This window comes from Mustelus asterias, chromosome 23, assembly GCF_964213995.1.
Source record: "Mustelus asterias chromosome 23, sMusAst1.hap1.1, whole genome shotgun sequence".
Lineage (NCBI taxonomy): Eukaryota > Metazoa > Chordata > Chondrichthyes > Carcharhiniformes > Triakidae > Mustelus > Mustelus asterias.
The window spans coordinates 45,896,803-45,917,952 of NC_135823.1; the positions used below are offsets into that span (position 1 = coordinate 45,896,803).

Below are 21,150 nucleotides of genomic sequence, written 5' to 3' on the forward strand. Positions count from 1 at the left end.
GGACAGTGGTATAATGGACGATTGACAATAAACAAAGAATATTGCTGAACATTTGTTTTTCAATCTGAAAGACATAATAAGGATCAGATAAAGGACCACAGATTTTTTGATATACATTAATGCCCTTGAGCATGCAGGCCAACATTTTAAAATTTGAAGATGACACATACTTGTAAATATTGTGAACTATGAGGAGAATAGTGATTGACTTTGATGGGGCATAGACAAACTGGTGGAATGGGTGACACGTGACAGATTAAATTTATTGTAAAGTGTGAAGTGATACATTTGATAGGACGAATGAGGCAAGGCAATATAAAATAAACTCTGAAGAGGATGCAGGAGCTGATAGACATGGAGGTATATGTGCACAAATCATTGAAAGTGGCAACGCAAGTTGAGAAAACAATTTTAAAAAGCATAGGAGAATTTGGGTTTTATAACCAGAGGCATAGAGTACAAAAGCAATCAAGGTGAACCTTTATCAGATATGGGTTGGTAGAACTCTTGAGTCACAGGGTACCTGAGTGATTATTGCATTGTTGGATGTGCTGTCTTAAGTCGGGGTGAGTCTGAGGGAACATGTCAGAGATCCACAGTTAAATGTGGTGACAATGATTGAGTGGGAAGTAGAGCGAACTTGTTCAAACAAAGAGGAAATAAAATCAAAGTGTAACATCACAGCAGAGAAAAGTGGGAAATGATTGGTTGGTTGGGATTTTTCTTTTCTCTTTTTAAAGTAAGGCATTCATTTAATGTAGGAGCTGGGTAAGTATCACAATAAGTGAACTAATAAGAATGTTAGCACAGAGCAGGTCTAGATTAAAATTAATAGTTCAAACAGTGTACTAACTAGATTCTAAAGGAGTTTAGTTTGATCACAGATGTGCAACTGAAACTGTTGCTTGAAATTCTTGTTTCATGTGGAACTTCTGGGACACTTCATAGGTCTTGGGGGAACATGTGTGTAGGAAATACCAGCTACTTGAGGTTGAGTGCAGGATTTCTGAGCTTGAGGGATGGTTGGAATCATAGACCACCAAGGAGGATGAGCGTTTCCTAAATCACACATTCCAGGAGATAGTCACAGGGCACATTAAAGAGAATTGCTAAAGGGGCACATGTGAAGGTAGGGGGGATGCTCCCCTCCTGTGTGTGTGTGTGTGTGGGGGGGGGGTTCTTTATCCACTGGGGGAGTGAGGTTTGGGTGGGATACATTGGAGAGGCTGTCTGTCCTCCTTAGAGATAAGAAGGTTGAGGAGAGATTTGGGAGAGGTGTTTAAAAACATGAGGGGATATACAAATAAGCCAGGAAATTAAAACCATTAAGATGCCACTGTTTCAAAAGAGGCAGAGTGGGTTGAAAGGGACATGTTCTAAAGTATTTCTGCAAGTCAAGGAATCTAATAAGATTGAATTTTTTGACAGAAACATTAATACTAAAGCATCTTGCCCTTCCTGGGTTAGGTGCTCGCTCATCACACAATAGATGTCCACAGGAGCTCACCATGACAGGGTCATAGGCATAGAGCTGGAGCTCAGCAGGGTGGCCCATGAACAAGATATTGGTTGGGATTGTGGCTCTTGACAAAAAGTTAGTCACTATAATCAAGTGGAACTTCAAAAGTGAAACCACAACAGAACCAAATCTTTTTCTTATCTATTTCATGCCAACTTAGGCTGTGTGCTAACTCTTAAACCATGATTTGTAACTATCATCCTACATGGAGAGTCAACAGCAGCATATCCAGTGCTGTGGGGTCGTCTGGAGAGGAGAGTGACTTGCGTTGAGTCTGGAACTTAGACAGAGGAATCCACCTGACATTTTCCAGGCTCTGGTATGAGCTCAGTTCCCTCAGGGTCACAATCAACACATTCCCATGCTTGTCTTTGATGGGCTCGAAGTACACATGGCCAAGATCCTGGGTTCCAAGCAGTCCCTGAAAAATAAAAAGAGCTTAAGAAAAAGAAAGATCAGAGAGACACTAGCTTAAGGTTTTTGTTTTATTTTTTATTCTTTCATGGGATGCAAGGATTGCTAGCAAGGCCAACATTTGATACTCATCACTAATTGCCCTCAAGAAGATGGTGGTGAGCCATCCATGTGGTGTTATGGAGGGAGGATTTTGACACAGCGACAGTAAAGGAGCAGCAAAGTATTTCCAGGTTAGGATGTGTAGCTTGTAGGAGAACTTGCAGGTGCTGGTTTTCCCATATATCTACTGCCCTTGTCCTTTTAGTTGGTAGAGGTTACAGGTTTGGAAGGTCCTGTCAAAGGAACCTTGGTGAGTTGCACTATATTACCTACAGCTGCCACTGAGTGACAATGGTGGATGGACTGTATGTGTAAGGTGGCGGAGGAGGTGTCAGTGAAGTGGATTGCTTTGTCCTTGATGGTGTTGAGCTTCTCGAGTGTTGTTGGAGCCACACTCATCTAGGCAGGTGGAGGTTATTTCATCTCACACCTGACTTGTGCCTTGTAGATGGTGGATTGACTTTGAGAGTCAGGAGGTGAACTACTTGTTGCAGAATTCCCAGCCTCTGACCTGCTCTTGTAGCAACAGTGTTTATATGGTTGGACCAGTACAATTTCTCCTCAGGATGTTATGCTGGGGATTTAGTGATGATAGTGCCACTGAATGTCAAGGGGAGATGGTTAGACTCACTGTTGTTGATCATGGTTATTGACTGGTATGAATGTTACTTGCCACTTATCAGCACAAACCTAACAGTTGTCCAGATCTTGCTGCATCTGGACATGGACTGCTTCAGTATCTGAGCTGTCAATGATATTGAACACTGCAAACATCCCCACTTCTGACCTCAGGTTGGGGAAAAGGTCACTGATGAACCATCTGAAAAATGTTGTGTTAAAGACACTACCCTGAATAATTCCTGAAGCAACATCTTGGGGATGATTGGCCTCCAGCAACCACAACAATCTTCCTTTATGTTTGGTTTGATACCAACCAGTGGAGAGTTTTTCCATGATTCCCATTGACATCAATTTTGCTGGGATTCCTTAATGCCACACCCAGTCAAATGCTGCATTGATGTCAAGGGCAGTCATTCTCACCTCAGCTTAATAAAGTTAAATTAGAAGGAAAGTTGCATAAAATTGCTTTGTGTTACCTTGAGTTTAGAAGGTTGAAGGTCATTGAATTAAAGTCTTATAGGATTTTCTTCAGTAGGAGAATCCAGAACAAGGAGGCATAGCACTAAAATTAGAGCGAGGCCTTTTAAGAGTAAAATCAAGAAGAACTACATCACACAAAAGGTAGAGCTAATCCAGAACACAAAGGTTGTAGATGATGGTTCCATTGAAATTTTCAAGTTTGAGATCAATATATTTTTATTTAGTAATGGTAGCATAAATATGGAGATGAGGCAGATCAGTGAGATTGGGGTACAGGTAAGTCATGATCAAATTGAATGATGAAACAGGCTCAAGAAGTTGAATGGCTTCCAGCTCCTTTATGTTCCTCAACTTGTAAATAGATAATAGTTTCCATTACTGCATACTGCATTAAACCAAGATATCAATATTATCACTGGGTCAAAATCCTGAAATTCCATACATAACAGCACTGTGGGTGTACCTACACAACATAGACTGCAATGATTCAGAAGGCAGCTCATCACTTTCACAAGAGAAACTGGGAATGGGAAACAAATGTTGGTCTTGCCATAATTTTTTTCTCAGACTGGCTGACAAAAACCTTCAGAGGCAGGATTGTAAACAACTAAACTTAAAAGTATATTAAAAATCTGTTAATGGGGTCTCCATCATAGTATATCTTAATACAACTGAATTACATGGTTTTATAATTTCTTCAAACTTCTCTCACATAAACTAACCATGTGCTGTAACCAATATATCAAGGTCACCTGGAACATAATTCTGTGAATGTAAGATGTTTTAAATCATAATAAATTGGGAATCGTAGCGGGCGGGACAGGGCTATGCAAAGGTCCGTTGACCTCAAGCGGGGTTTTCCAGTCTTTGGGCGAGTGCGGCTGGAAAATCCTGCCCTTAGCGTTCAATATGTCAGAGCTCCCTCTTAGCTGTCTCATCAAACACTCCCAGGGCATGTACAGCAGAGGTTAGATACAGAGGTAAATCTCCCTCTACACTGTCCCCATCAAACATTTTCAGGGTAGGTACAGCACGGGTTAGGTCCAGAGTAAAGCTCCCTCTACACTCTTCTATTAAACGCCCTCAGGTTAGGTACAAATTGGGTTAGAAAAGTTCGCTCTGTACTGTTCCATCAAACACTCTCAAGGCAGTTACAATATGGGTTAGATACCCAGTAAAGTTCCCCTAGCGGTTGAGCCTAATTACACCTGCCTCTAGAATGTGGAAATAGGAAATAAGAAAAATAAAAACAGAACATGCAATCATGAGCAGCAAGGTGGCACAGTGGTTAGCACTGCTATCTCACAGTGCCAGGGACCCAGGTTCAATTCCAGCCTCGGGTGACTGTGTGGAGTTTGCACTTTCTCCCCATGTCTGCGTGAGTTTACTCCAGGTACTCCAATTTCCACCCACAGTCCAAAGATGTGCAGGTCACATGAATTGGCCATGCTAAATTGCTCCCTACTATGCAAGGATGTGTAGGTTAAGTGGATTCGCCATGGTAATTTTGCAGGGTTACGGGGATGGAGTGCTTGGGTATTATGCTCTTTCAGAGAGAGTTGGTTCAGGCTCGATGGGCTAAATGGCTTCCTTCTGCACTATAGGGATTCAATGGTTCTATGGTTCTAACATATAGCTTTTAAATGGAGATTGAATTACATCTACACATCCTAGTTCAATTATTCTAGTTGGCTAAAGACTACTTTGTGTTCACTTCCTGTATTATTACCATTTTACTTCAGGCATTGTGGTCTGAAATCCCATTTGCATTTAATGAAAGTTTACAGGAAGGTTGTACTCGGATCAGTGGAACAATCTAATGTAAAGGTAGAGGGTTTCTTGGTGCTGATCTAACATGTGCTGCTAGAACCACACCGAAAGTCAATTTCTGTATGTGAACCATAGCCAAATTTACAGCCAAAGCTAAGCCAAATACAGTCCCTACCCAGTTTCCACATGGCCACATTAGCCAGGAGAATGGTAGATGAATTTCAGTATTTGTAGGGAATTTTCTATAATTATCTATTTCCTTCCAACCACTTTTTTTGAAAACTTGGGGCACCACTTGAACAGTGACACCGAATGTGGATGGGTTTATTTCTGATCTAAGCCACATTGTATGTAGCACAGGTAGCAATATCTTCCAGCATGGACTGAGGGGAAATCAGAGGAGAAGGTAAGTGGTAGAAGTAGGTCTTCATAGTACAGCAAGTGCTGAATGGGGTGACCCTCAGCCTGGTTTTGGGACCACTGCTGTTTCCAATTTATATTAATGGTAGGGTTACAAAACATCATTGCCACCAACTGCTAAGCTTTCCCAATGATCCCAAACTATGAAAGGCAGTGGCATTGATGTGGCAGCTGAGAAATTATAGAATGAGTTGGATAAAATACTTTAATTAGTAGAAGAAAGGCAAATGAACGTTCATGTAGACAATTGTGACGTACGGCACAAAGCAAAGAGTTAGACAGCACACACAGCAACATGCATTTATAAAGAGCCTTTAATGTCCATACAATGTCCCAAGGTGTGTCAGAGGAATGCTATGAAACAAAGTTTAACACTGAGTCACATATGGAGCATCTTAAAAGAGGAAGGAGAGCTGGAAAGGTTATGGAGTAAATTCAAGAGCTTAAGATCTTGACAGCAACATCCAAAAGACTTGAACGACACAGCATTGTAAACAAGAATCCTATGTACAAGTGACAATATCTTGAACTAACAGCGACATGTCATACTGGCTAACTTGGTTTCACGTCCAAGTTTAAAAATGGCAAAACCTTTTAGGTAAATTAGCACCAACTACAGTTAACAGAAAAGTTACATTTTGTATTGTGTGATAAATATTTTTTCATTTTAAATGGAAACTAATAGGAGAGCAAAGTATTGCAGATGCCGAAAATCTGAAACATAAACAGAAAATGTTGGAAATAGTCAACAGATCAGGCAGCATCTGTGGAGACAGAAACGGTCCATGATTTGCAGTAGTTCTGACAAAGAGTCATTGTCTGTTTCTCTCTGCACGGGTGCAGCCAGACATGCTGAGCATTTCCAAAATTTTCAGCTTCTATTGGAGGAAAAATAACCCCTTTTGCCAGACCTCCAAAAAGCAATCAAACTACTTGTGAGCTTTTCATTTTATTTCAGCATGAACCCTATCAGCAGCTGCCTGAGATCTGGTTTGGCACAACATTAAACATGAATTTTAAATAAAAAGTTAAGATATGAAGAAAACATATATATCTTGCTAAACTAAATAATATCAATACCAAAGCAATAAATTGATAATTTAAAAAATAGTAAATAATTACAAATTGCTAAGCATCAGAGCTAACTAATAAAACCTTTTCTGTTTTTCCATTAAAGAAGCAGAACTAGAGAGAGGCAGACAAGGCTCCAAGACTTGGTCACCAGGGAAGGGGGAGGGAAGAACCAGGATCATGCGAAGGAGATGAGTTTAACTAACACTGACTTTGCTTTCATTCTGATGCTACAGACTCCAAGCTGACCTTGGCATAATTCATATGAAAATGTGGGTTGGAAACTGTTGGCTTTCAGCCTGGGCTTTTCTCCTCTTCCTGTCTGATGTGGATAGGTTGCTAGGAATGGAGAAATTGGACGGAGGAGAGGAGGGAGTGGGAGTGCGTATCCCCACAACGCCTTTCTGTGGTGTATGTCCAGTTCACTCCCAGTCTCAGGGTTATCACTCTCTCACTCCCTCATTCACTTTTGATGGAGGACTGAGGTTGGAAGGGAACACAGAATGCTTAAGAACCAGAACCACCAATGGAGAGAGTAAAGCCTGACCCTGTATTGGAGGAGAAAGTTGATGAAAACCTTGTGGTAAAATCATCATCCCTTTCACCTGCCAATTCAGCCTCCATTCTGGCTGAGGATTCCAGGACATTCTCTTGGGCTTCATAAACAAGTAAGAATCTGGCTACTAGTGGAATTGTCTCCACTATTGGAATTTCACCTCATGTTGTCAAACACCTGGCACCACAGATCTGATTGGAGACAAAAAGAAATGAAGGGAGGAATTCTATGAAAATTTGGGAGAGTGTCAGTTCTGGTGAGGAAACTGATGTAGAACTGTCCAGCTCTACTAGCCAATTTTCTCTCTAGGTCTTGTCATTTTAACTGCCAAAAGCAATAGTGGGTATGGTTTGCAATATCAGTCTGGCAAGGTGGAAATCTTTAGAGCCCATTATGAGCATGAACCTGATTACGCTGCCAACAAGTGGGTGGCGAAAATCAGATATTGCAATCTCACCGCCGAGTTTTGTGATTTCCGGGTTTTGCCAGAGCTTGAGCCCCTGTTGGCGATTTGGTGGGCAGAGAGTGCAGGCTGAAGATCCTGCCCATAGATTCCAGCCCCAAGGCCTCCTGATCAGCAAATTAGGGAACCCCAGGTTATGCCACTAGGGAGCCTCAGGCCAGGTTGCTGTGAAAATAAACCGGGATTTACAGAAACACAATTCGATACCTAGGAAGTCATCAACTATTTAACTGGAACCTGTCTCCCGATATTGATGAGCTTGAGCTGAAAGAATTTTTCACAGGATACGACAATGGCGGGTAACTCCATATCAACACCAAGAGTTGTGGCTGGAAGGTTTTGGGAAGGGTCCGGCCCAGGGCTCTCACACTATCGAAGAAGGAGAATTGGGAAGGGCCAGAGAGGTGAGGCACTAGGCACTTTACTTCTTACAGAATCATTCCTCCTTACTCTAATCTTGACATGTTCTTTTCAATTTTGATTTCAAAGAACAACCATCCAAGTAATTTCAAAAGCTTCCACAGCTTCTTGAAACTTTGATGGCAATCTTTTGTGACAGTTAATGGGTTTCAACAATTGCTCTTATGCCAAGGCATGCACATCTGTGTATGTACTATTCTATCCAAACTTCTGCTGGAATGTCCTATACAATATGGAAATTCTACTCAGCTTCTCATTGGCTATAACTACGACTTTGGGCTTCCAGACCTTTTTCTTGTATGCAAAATATCTGAAAAGATTCAGTGCCAAATTATTTTTTGATTTGATTTGATTATTTATTAGTATACAGTGAAAAGTACTGTACTTGTGCACTATACAGACAAAACATACTGTTCACAGAGAAGGAAGGAAGAGGGTGCAGAATGTAGTGTTACAGTCATAGCTAGGGTGTAGAGAAAGATCAACTTAGTGCGAGGAAGGTCCATTCAAAAGTCTGATGGCAGCAGGGAAGGAGCTGTTCTTGAGTCGGTTGGTACATGACCTCACACTTTTGTATCATTTTCCCGATGGAAGAAGGTGAAGAGAGAATGACCGGAGTGCATAGGGTCTTTAATTATGCTGGCTGTTTTTCTGAGACAGCAGCAAGTGTAGACAGAGTCAATGGATTGGAGGCTGGTTTGCGTAGTGGACTGAGCTACATTCACAATCCTTTGTAGTTTCTTGCAGTCTTGGGCAGAGTAGGAGCCATACCAAGCTTTGATACAACCAGAAAGAATGCTTTCTATGGTGCATCTGTAAAAGTTGGTGAGAGTCATAGCTGACATGCCAAATTTCCTTAGTCTTCTGAGAAAGTTGAGATATTAGTGGGCTTTCTTAACTATAGTGTCAGCATGGGGGGACCAGTACAGGTTGTTAGTGATCTGGACATCTAAAAACTTGAAGCTCTCGACTACTTCTATTCATCCCCATTGATGTAGACAGGGGCATGTTCTCCACTTTGCTTCCTGAAGTCGATGACTATCTTCTTTGTTTTGTTGACATTGACATTTGTCAATTTGTCATTAGACAGCTGGTAGAAGGAATTGCTGACATAGCCTGCATACAACAATGATGAATCATCCAAGTAGGAAAAGCTGTCAATGGTGATCAGACTCCCAGATCCCAATTTTATCACCTTCTGCTCCACCTAACTGGAAGGACCTTGAAGGCAGACTCAAATTCCACTTATAACCAAACCTGGAGCCTTGAAATGTCCAGGCCAACCACTTTGCACTGCTGCCACTCTCTTACCCGGTGCCGTCAACCCGCACCGTCTGTTGCCATTGAAACCGGCCAGATGCTTGGAACCAGGAGGAGGAGAAACAGAGGGAGGGGACTTTCACTCAAAATGGCCCGGGCCCAGAAGTTTGTTCCAGTGAATTAAGAATTTGCAATAGCAAGTCAAGCCCAAAGAACAACCCACTTACATGCATCTAAAGAGGGGAATTCAGTGGATGTTTGGGGTGCGGAGTTGATGGCGTGAGGGGAACCTGCTTCAAAACAACTGCTTATGCTCCAGCCTGGTTTAAGATTCAGGAAGCAGAACTCCATGATAACAAGGCCCAAGCCGATATCCATGAGATAAGTAACTGTGGTAGTGTGGACCCTTTAAGTGACCATCCCAAAGGATCACTTGATCAGGTTAAACCCTGTGAGGTGGGAAGCTAAACCAATCAAGTTCAAGGGCATGTATCCTGGGTTGAGGAGAATCCTCAGTTGGAGCCAGGGAGAAGTGTTGTACAGTTGCAGTTATACAGTCACAGAATATTTATTTATTCGTTTGTAATAAAGCCTTTTGTTACTTAAGTCTCATCAAGTTGCTCTCTATTACACGAGCAATGAAGAAAAACTTTCAAAGTTCTTGGGAATCGCAATGCACAACTAGAGTGGGATGAGACTGGAGCATTGAAAATATGAAGAAGCAAGGTACAGGGCGTATTAAAAAGACTTTGATTGGGAAAATGGAACCACTTGACCCCAAAATAGAAATCTGAAGACTATATATTGAAAGGCTGTGTTACTTTGTAGCAAATGAAATAACAGCTGAAGAAAAATGAGAGCTTATTCTGCTCACAGTCTGTAGTCCACAGATTTACAGCTTAGTAAGAAGCTTAACATTGCCTGATGCTCCAGACATTAAGGAGGTGATCTTACCAGCTCGTCACACCGGTTGATCGGCGTGGTGAGCTGGTGAGATCACAAGAGAGGCGAAAAACTGGGTTCGCAGCCGGTTTCTCGCCTCCCACAAATTTACTGTCCGTGATCTGCTGGTGTAATCAGCCTTGCACCCAGGAAGGGCTCGAGGCTGATTTTAATATTCAGTACCTCATTTTAATGTGATTAGTGAGTCCGGGACGCAATCGTCTGGGCTCACTTGTATTAATGGGCTCGCTGGTGGAGGTCCACGCTGGAGAGGATCACATATAGTCCCCAGCAATGGGAACCAGGTGTGAAGGCCTCGCCGGTGGGACTGGAGGCCACTGAAGCCCCCCGGGTGATCGGGGCAGGGAAGGACAGTGTGCCTTGGCTGACACTGCCAAGCCTGGGACCCTGGCAGTGCCAGCCTGGGGTGTGCACTGGGCACCCTGGCACTGCCCGCCAAACACTGGGCAGTGCCAAGGGTTGGGGCATGATGGGAGTGGGGGGATGCCTAAAGGGGAGGCAGCATGTGGGGACTGCGCACTATGCATCGGGGATTGCCGGGATGGTGATCGACCGGGAAGGTATGAACGGCAGTGACGATCGGCCGGGGGGAAGGGGGGAGGTGGTAATTAGCTGGGTGGGGATGGGGGGGGGGGGGGGGTGTGAACAGGGGGATGGCGATCGGTCCGGGGGTGAATGGGAGCAGCAATCAGCTAGGCGGGCTGCAATCGGGCGGCGATTGGGGGTGCTGCGATCGGGGTGGGAGGAGGGAGAGTGACAATCTCCCAGTGCACTGTTTGATTTGATTTGATTTATTTTGAGAGCAGGAGCTTGTTTTTGGTGTGGGGGAGAACACTCCCAACAAGCTTGGTTTTGGTGTGGGGGAGAACACTCCCAAGAAGCTTGTTGGTGTAGAAATTACGTATGTTTCAGTTGCAACAGAAAGGATAATTTACAAGCGTGGAGCAAAGTGAAGCACTCAGGGCAAAATTTGCAAAAAATATCCATAACAGTTTAACTCTTTTGAAAAAAACGGATGAGGAGCCCAACAAGGGAGCCAAATCATTTGCCTTTACCCAGGTCCAACTGAGTTAAGTGCCCCCTATAGAGATAGCCTTGATGGTAAATGGAAGGTCTCTTAAAATAGAGGTCGATGGAGGGGCTGAGGCTACAGTCATAGAGGAGCAGGCATTTTGTTACCTTCAAAAAGACCTCCAACCATTGAGACTGAACGAATCAGGAACCATGTTGTCTACATAACAGGAGGAACATTGCTGACTTTAAGAGCAACAACAGTCACTGTGTCCTACAAAAATCAGACGACAGTTACTTGTCTTGGTAATTAACGGTCATCGACCTTGTTTAATGGGGCATGGTTGGCTCAAGCAGATTAAACCAAATTGGTTAGAGATATTAAATCTGCGAGATGGATGTTTTCAGGAGCTGCTGTGTAAATATTCCGAGGTCTTCCAAAATGAACCAGAATGCATAAGGGGAGCTAAAAGCTAAAATATATCTGAAACACATAAATTTTCAGGGCCCGCCCAGTACCCTTTGCATTTCATCATAGGGTTGACATCAAGCTCAAAAGAGCTGAAAAGATTTAGGTATCATAAAGCCTGATCACTTCTCAGAATAAGCACCCATAGTCCATATTATAAAACCGGATCATACTGTAAGAAGTCGTGGGGATTGTAAATTAACAGTCAATAGAGGAGTTCAGAAGATTCCCTTTTCCTAAAATTGAAGATCTCTAGCCAAACTAGCTGAAGGTTTAAAATACATCGTTAAATCTCAGTCACGCCTAACAGAAGTTGGAATTGGATGAAGATGCACAGAGGTTGGTTACCATCAACACTCAAAGGTCTAGACCAGTATAAATGTTTATCTTTTGGACTCTCTTCACCCTGTGCCATTTTCCAACATACAATGGAAAGTCTATTACAAGGCATCCTGAATATAGCGGTTTATCTCAACAACATTCTAATTACAGGACACTCACCTGAAGAACACAGATCAAACTTGGAGGAAGTTTTAAAATGATTAAAGGAAGCAGCATTAGGCTGAACTGGGAGAAATGTACTGTCCAGGAAGAAGAAGTTACCTATTTAAGGTTTAGGGTATATGCAAAAGGTTTACATCTTTCGAAAGACAAAGTAAAAGCCAAAAAAGAGGTTCCACAGCCAAAAACATCTCAGAGTTAAAGGCATTTAAGTTTTTTAAAGTTTATTTATTAGTATCACAAGTAGGCTTATAGTAACACTGCAATGAAGTTACTGTGAAAATTCCCTAGTCGCCACATATAAACTGGAGGAAGTTTTAAAATGATTAAAGGAAGCAGCATTAGGCTGAACTGGGAGAAATGTTGTGGTGGAAAGAGATGGTCAGCTGAAAGGTTTCTCTGGGTAGATGAACCAGATGACCTTTCTGATCTATCATTATCTTTCAACGGTGGAGATTGCCACCAGGAATGGATCTCTCAGGGCAAGGGTTCAAAGGTTCAGTATGTGAACGATGATCTGACTTGGATGGCCAGTCACAATTTGAGTTGTTCCACTTGTGCAACAAGTGGCCACATTTTCTCTGGCGTGTCCTCAAGCATTTAAGGGACAAAGAGCAGTCACTGCAATATATAATTCACCACAAATACACCTCACTACAAATAGTAACATAAATGGAAAAGCCAAATACATTTACGTTTATGAGTGTGACCTGTTGGCAGTCAGTTTAAGATACTAACTCCTGTTTTTAATGCTCTATGGGATTTATGACATCAGTTGTAATCTACTACCAGCTACTGTTCCTCATATTATTGAACAGTTTGTTCAGTTCCTGCTGTAGCAAATAATTAAAGTTAACTTTAAATCTCATCTTTTTATCTTACTTTTTATTATCCTGCCAAGAGCTGAACAGAAGAGACAGCTAATTTGGTTTCCATGATGTAATCAGTGAGCTTTTGAGCCCAGCTCTCAGATTGCCCCAAGATAACAAGGGCAGTGTTGAAAAAATAGTCTGGACAGAAACGTTGATATGAAGGATCAGAAGCTGTACTGACACCTTTAAATGGGGCTCTTTGATGAATGGCCTCAATATTCAAAGCAATGTTCCGATCATGAACTAAATTCCCGCCTAGTATCACAGGACAAGCTAGTAAACAATCTGATGGTCAGGAAACATCCAGCTACCAGTGACCGCAGTATAATTAAACTCAATCTTAGATTTCAGAGGGATGAGGTTTGACATGACCACAGTGGAGAGGTCAGAGCTATTAATGAATTAAAATACAGATGAATGGTGGAAGGTGTTAAAGGATTATTTGGTAAAATATAAGACCTGTACATACCCTAAAGCACCTGCGTCTTCAAACGTGATCAACAAAAGAGGCAATCATAAAAGAATGCCTTACACAAATCAATTATGCTTTTTTTATTTATTAGTATCGCAAGTAGGCTTACATTAACACCGCAATGAAGTTACTGTGAAAATCCCCTAGTCGCCACACTCTGGCACCTGTTTGGGTACACTGAGAGAGAGTTTAGCATGGCCAATGCAGCTGAACCAGCACGTCTTTCGGACTGTGAGAAGACACCGGAGCACCCGGAGGAAACCCACACAGACACAAGGAGAACATACAGACTCTGCACAGACAGTGACCCAAGCAGGGAATCTTACAGGTCCCTGGCGCTGTGAGGCAGCAGTGCTCACCACTGTGCCACCATGCCGGATGGTGGTCAATGCATCAGCCTCCTTCAGTTCACACAAACATGAACATTTTTTGACTTTATTTGTAATAAAACATGGGTCAGAATCTTGCGCTCTCACTGATAGCGAGTTTGGAGGCAGGAAGAACATGTCATTAAGCGGGATGGTAGCATACCAAAATCCCACTGCCTTAATTCGGCCAAAATTAAGCTGTGGGTGGGAAGACCTATGGGGGACCTTACAATCCTGCCACCGACTGAGGCCTTTAAGTGGCCATTTAATGATGGGCCTGTCAACGTGCAGCCAGCTTGTCACCTCCAGTGGAAGAGGGGGATCCTTTTATCAAAAGCGCCCAATGCTTAATTGAGGGACTCAACATCAGAAAGAAGAAGATTGCTGGGAGCCACACCCTGAACTTGCTGCCAATCTTCTATACCCCGCTTCCCTTGTCCCCAGCCCGTGAAAAAACCTCCCCCCATATTACTTACCTGTGGCCTGGGATACTCCGTGATCCTGGGATTCTGATTGGTGTTTTCCACCATCTACCTTGTGGCACTGCTGAGCACAATATCTGTCAGCCTCTGGTCGGCTGTCAGCTCTTGGTAGGCGGGATTTCCACCCTCCAAGGTCTTGATTCTGAGGGAAGGCCCACCACTGTCCTCACCACTGCCTGATTGGCTTGTGATTCGGCAAGCTTTCCTAAAAAGAGACAGTGCGGGTCTTTTGCTGGCTCTTCGCTGGCAGACCTCAATAAGATTCCATCCATAGAGTGGAGTATGTTGCAATGGATGGAGAAGGTACGACAAAACATGAAGTGGAGTGTCTCTAATTTATTTAAGTTCAGTTCAAAGAAAAGAAAACTTTCAGACTCACCTGAAGTTGAGCAACTGCTACAAGCATCTTATGACGAGCCTGGAGTACTAATGAGCAGGAGGATAAGGAGGGACACATACACTGACCCAGCCATCGACTGTCTTCCCACATACATGATACCTGCATCATAAGCAGACAATGGGAACAATCATACTATGGCTAACACACCTTTCTGCTGATACACTTTCACTGCCATACCCAAAGACAGACATGTGTGTACTGTACCAGGTGTTTTACAGCTGGCAACATTCTCCACAGGCATAACATTCCATTGTTAAGCGCTACCCACAGTTTCAGTCGCCACAATATCACAATTTCAGCCACTCACCATTACACCTCTGAAAACCTCTGAACGATCATATATAGAACATAGAACAGTACAGCACAGAACAGGCCCTTCGGCCCACGATGTTGTGCCGAGCTTTATCTGAAACCAAGATCAAGCTATCGCACTCCCTATCATCCTGGTGTGCTCCATGTGCCTATCCAATAACCGCTTAAATGTTTCTAAAGTGTCTGACTCCACTATCACTGCAGGCAGTCCATTCCACACCCAACCACTCTCTGCGTAAAGAACCTACCTCTGATATCCTTCCTGTATCTCCCACCACGAACCCTATAGTTATGCCCCCTTGTAATTGCTCCATCCACCCGAGGAAATAGTCTTTGAACGTTCACTCTATCTATCCCCTTCATCATTTTATAAACCTCTATTAAGTCTCCCCTCAGCCTCCTCCGCTCCAGAGAGAACAGCCCTAGCTCCCTCAACCTTTCCTCATAAGACCTACCCTCCAAACCAGGCAGCATCCTGGTAAATCTCCTCCGCACTCTTTCCAGCGCTTCCACATCCTTCTTATAGTGAGGTGACCAGAACTGCACACAATATTCCAAATGTGGTCTCACCAAGGTCCTGTACAGTTGCAGCATAACCCCACGGCTCTTAAACTCCAACCCCCTGTTAATAAAAGCTAACACACTATAGGCCTTCTTCACAGCTCTATCCACTTGAGTGGCAACCTTTAGAGATCTGTGGATATGGACCCCAAGATCTCTCTGTTCCTGCACAGTCTTCAGAACCCTACCTTTGACCCTGTAATCCACATTTAAATTAGTCCTACCAAAATGAATCACCTCACATTTATCAGGGTTAAACTCCATTTGCCATTTTTCAGCCCAGCTTTGCATCCTATCTATGTCTCTTTGCAGCCTACAACAGCCCTCCACCTCATCCACTACTCCACCAATCTTGGTGTCATCAGCAAATTTACTGATCCACCCTTCAGCCCCCTCCTCTAAGTCATTAATAAAAATCACAAAGAGCAGAGGACCAAGCACTGATCCCTGCGGCACTCCGCTAGCAACCTGCCTCCAATCCAAAAATTTTCCATCGACCACCACCCTCTGTCTTTGATCAGACAGCCAGTTACCTATCCAATCGGCCAACTTTCCCTCTATCCCACACCTCCTCAGTTTCATCATAAGCCGACCATGCGGGACCTTATCAAACGCCTTACTAAAATCCATGTATATGACATCAACTGCCCTACCTTCATCAACACACTTAGTTACCTCCTCAAAAAATTCTATCAAATTTGTGAGGCACGACTTGCCCTTCACGAATCCGTGCTGACTATCCCGGATTAATCCGCATCTTTCTAAATTTTCGTAAATCCCATCTCTAAGGACCTTTTCCATCAATTTACCAACCACCGAAATAAGACTAACCGGTCTATAATTACCAGGGTCATTTCTATTCCCTTTCTTAAACAGAGGAACAACATTCGCCATTCTCCAGTCTTCTGGCACCATCCCCGTGGACAGCGAGGACCCAAAGATCAAAGCCAAAGGCTCTGCAATCTCATCCCTTGCCTCCCAAAGGATCCTAGGATACATTTCATCAGGCCCAGGGGACTTATCAACCTTCAGTTTATTCAAAACTGCCAGGACATCCTCCCTCCGAACATCTATTTCCTCCAGCCTATTAGCCTGTAACACCTTCTCTTCCTCAAAAACATGGCCCCTCTCCTTGGTGAACACTGAAGAAAAGTATTCATTCATCACCTCGCCTATCTCTACTGACTCCATACACAAGTTCCCACTACTGTCCTTGACCGGCCCTAACCTCACCCTGGTCATTCTTTTATTCCTCACATAAGAGTAAAAAGCCTTGGGGTTTTCCTTGATCCGACCCGCCAAGGACTTCTCGTGTCCCCTCCTAGCTCTCCTAAGCCCCTTTTTCAGCTCATTCCTTGCTAACTTGTAACCCTCAATCGAGCCATCTGAACCTTGTTTCCTCATCCCTACATAAGCTTCCCTCTTCCTTTTCACAAGACATTCCACCTCTTTCGTGAACCATGGTTCCCTCACTCGGCCATTTCCTCCCTGCCTGACAGGGACATACCTATCAAGGACATCCAGTATTTGTTCTAGAATTTGAGTCTCTTTTGCTGCCACAGAACCTCCTATCTATCCCTCTAACTAACGAGTCCCCAATAACTATTGCCTATATATGATTTTATAAGTAACTTTGGGGTGTAATGCACATTTTCCAAACAATACATCAGCCTCATTCCATGAGAGGAAATAACAACCCATGTTTATAAAGTACTTTTTCTACATTAAGAATACTTTAAAATTCCCAAAGTGCTTCATGAGAGTGTTGTCAAACAGAATTTGACACTTAGTCACACAAAGAGATATGAGGGCAGATGACTAAAAACTTATCGTCAAAGAGTTAAATTTTAAGGAGTGTCTTAAAGGATGAAAAAGGAGGAGAGTTGGAGAGAGAGTTAGCAGAGAGAATTCCAGCGTTTGGGGCCTTGGCATACCAAAGCACGGCTACCAATGAGGAAGCAACTAAAATCTGGCTCAAGAGGCCAGAATTAGAGGAGCGCTGATGTTTTGGTGGGTTATAGGGCTGGGACAGATTAGGGAGGGCCAAGCCATGGAGGGATTTGAAAACCTGGATGAAAATTTTTAAATTGAGGCATTGCTTAACTGGGAGTCCATATAGGTCAGCTAATGCAGGACTGATGGGTGAACTGAACTTGGTGTGAGCAGAACTTTGATCTGATCTGGTGATTGTGACATTGCTTTGCTCTATCACATGTTGCTTCCACTATTTAGCATGCACATAGTCCTGTGTTTAGCTTCACCTAGTTGGCATCTCATTTTTAGGTATGCCTGGTGCTGCTTTTGGTATGCTCTCCTGCACTCCTTATTCAATAAAATTTGGTCCCCTGGCTTGATGATAATGGTAGAGTGGGGGATATTTCTGGCCATGGCATTACAGATTGTGATTGAATACAATTCTGTTGTTGATCGTCCACACTGCCTTGTGAATGCCCAGTTTTGAGCTGCTAGAATTTATCACAGTTACCATGGTGGTAGTGCCACACAACACAGTGTAGGCTGTCTTCAGTGTGAAGATGGTTCTTTGATTCCACAAGGACTATGCAATGGTCACTCATTCCAATATTATCATGGACAGATGCATTTGCGACAGATAGATTGAGGAGGATGAGGTTAAGTAGGTTTTTCCCTCTCGGTTCTCTTGCTACCTGCAGAAGTCCAGTCTGAATAAACCCTCAATACTTCTCTTTCATTATATTTATCCATTCAAAATTTCACACTCTTTCTCTTTAACTACAATGTTTGCATCAGACACTTCTGTGAAAACACATGCAAAGCATTCATTAAGAAACATGTCTGTAATTCGCAGAGGCTATCAGCAGTTGAAGTGCAGTGCCAAGGATATGGATCCAGTGCCAGAAAAAGTTTAATAATGTAATTTAGTCCAGCAAGATGAGTGTGCTACAAGTTTCAGCTGGCAGCCATCACTCTCTCACCTCCTTGTCCAGCACTCCTCTGGTTGACACACTCTCCTGTTACACAAATTATTTTCTGTTCAGCCTCCTCCTCAAATTTTCACCTCAACAACACTCGCACTCATTTAATTGCCCTCTTACTCATCTTCCTGACAGTGTCCCTCCATCCTCTGCAATCAGTTAAATCCTCACACTCCTGTTTATATTTTGTCATAGCAAGAGAAGAGAGCTCACAACTCCAGGGAAAGGAAAGAATCAGGGATGAATTTGCACCCATGGCTACCCTGACTGTGATGGAGGAAAAAACTCTACAGATTAGCAGGGTACAAGATATGCCAAAGAAGAGATGGAGGTGGGCCAGAGACTCAATTGTAGCATGAGAAATCACACTGACATTTCACTGTCACTCATTTTGAATCAATGTCACTAATACAATAAATGTCATGATCTGTACTCTGCTAACCTGGAATCCAAGTTCACCTACTTTCAACATTGTCTCTTGTCGTTCATCTATAAAGATACACGGACAGTGCCAGTGGAGGAGATGGAGGTGGAGTGCATGGAGTCCTCAGAAAAGTATCAACTCTCTGAGGATGCACTATCACATGACTCGTGCACACTCTTCACCTCGCAGATGCACACATCCCAGGGGGGCCTGGCATCTCTGATAGATAGGGTGTGACATGGTAAGAAGCACATCACATGTGAGCAAGAGCAGTTGCTGTGAGACAATGGAATCCCAATCTGAAGTCTATTTCAGGGGATTTAATTCCCTTCCATAACTTCTCCCTCACCTGGCTGGGAAACTCTTCCCCCCTCCCCAGTTCAGCACACAGCAATGGCTCAACCAAGGGGCTTCTAGGTTCACATGATGCAACATATTCCATGAACGTTTATTCACTCAACAACAGGAAACCACTTCAAACAGATTCCCATTAATAATGTCAGTCCTTTTCATCCATATACCTTTGTGAACCAAAGAAAATCTTGCATCAGCGAACTGGAATATGAATCATCCATCTCTACCACTGGAATCTGTTCCTCATGTGTCACAATTATGTCATCATCCTTGTAGAATATTGCTGTTAGGTATAATCCTCTGAAGAAAATAGGATAGCACCATCAATGTTTGCGTAACTTCACACAATGGACAAAGACAAATACAGCTCAACAAAGTAAATGTGTCCAGTGCCTGACAGTAAACGCAGAGGGTAAAGGTACTTCCCACTGTGGTACTGAGCCATACTAAGACAAATCTCATCTTTGACCTTGCGCAGTCCTGAATTCAATTACTTCAGTCACAGTTGGTCTGGGGAATGAGGTGGGAGTTTTTCGGTTGCGGGTGGTATCATAACTACCTTGGCCTCGGAATGAGAGATGTAGCCATTCATCATCACTACTGTAACCTGCAGAAAGTGTATGTATGTGCGTATGTGTTGAAATGTGTTTGTTTGCGTATATGTGTATATAAAGAAAAGAAAGACTTGCATTTATATAGCAACTTTCATGACCACTGGACATCTCAAAGTGCTTCACTGCCAACTGACTACTCTTGAAGTGCAGCCATTGTTGTAATGCAAGAAACACAGTAACCAATTAGAGTCATAGAGGTTTACAGCATGGAAATAGGCCCTTCGGCCCAACTTGTCCACGCCGGCCTTTTTTTAAGAACCCCTAAGCTAATCCCAATTGCCCGCATTTGGCCCATATCCCTCTATACCCATCATACCCATGTAACTATCTAAATGCTTTTTAAAAGACAAAATTGTACCCGCCTCTACTACTACCTCTGGCAGCTTGTTCCAGACACTCACCATCCTTTGTGTGAAAAAATTGTCCCTCTGGACACTTTTGTATCTCTCTCTCACCTTAAACCTATGCCCTCTAGTTTTAGACTCCACTACCTTTGGGAAAAGATATTGGCTATCTAGCTGATTTATGCCCCCCATTATTTTACAGACCTCTATAAGATCACCCCTCAACCTCCTACGTTCCAGAGAAAAAGTCCCAGTCTATCCAGCCTCTCCTTATAACTCAATCCATCAAGTCCCAGTAGCATCCTAGTAAATCTTTTCTGCACTCTTTCCAGTTTAATATTAGAACCATAGAACATTACAGCACAGAAACAGGCCTTTTGGCCCTTCTTGGCTGTGCCGAACCATTTTTCTGCCTAGTCCCACTGACCTGCACCTGGACCATATCCCTCCACACCCCTCTCATCCATGTACCTGTCCAAGTTTTTCTTAAATGTTAAAAGTGAGCCCGCATTCACCACTTCATCTGGCAGCTCATTCCACACTCCCATCACTCTCTGTGTGAAGAAGCCCCCCCTAATATTCCCTTTAAACTTTTCCCCCTTCACCCTTAACCCATGTCCTCTAGTTTTTTTTTCCCCTAGCCTCAGTGGAAAAAGCCTGCTTGCATTCACTCTATCTATACCCATCATAATTTTATACACCTCTATCAAATCTCCCCTCATTCTTCTACGCTCCAGGGAATAAAGTCCTAACCTATTCAACCTTTCTCTGTAACTCAGTTTCTCAAGTCCCGGCAACATCCTTGTAAACCTTCTCTGCACTCTTTCAACCTTATTAATATCCTTCCTGTAATTAGGTGACCAAAACTGCACACAATACTCTAAATTCAGCCTCACCAATGTCTTATATAACCTCACCATAACATTCCAACTCTTATACTCAATACTTTGATT

The 21,150-nt window shown here is 43.1% G+C and overlaps 1 protein-coding gene across 1 annotated transcript in view; it reads right to left on the reverse strand.

Moving 5' to 3' along the window:
• The window catches only part of LOC144510434 (ankyrin repeat and fibronectin type-III domain-containing protein 1-like), an 878,059-nt gene that overhangs the window by 25,682 nt on the left and 831,227 nt on the right, over nt 1–21,150 (reverse strand). The window contains exons 14-16 of the mRNA XM_078239881.1: nt 19,407–19,539; nt 14,614–14,733; nt 1,725–1,940 (exon numbers count right to left, since the gene is read on the reverse strand). Of these exons, the coding sequence (XP_078096007.1) occupies nt 1,725–1,940; nt 14,614–14,733; nt 19,407–19,539 (469 nt within the window). The remainder of the gene's footprint in view (nt 1–1,724; nt 1,941–14,613; nt 14,734–19,406; nt 19,540–21,150) is intronic.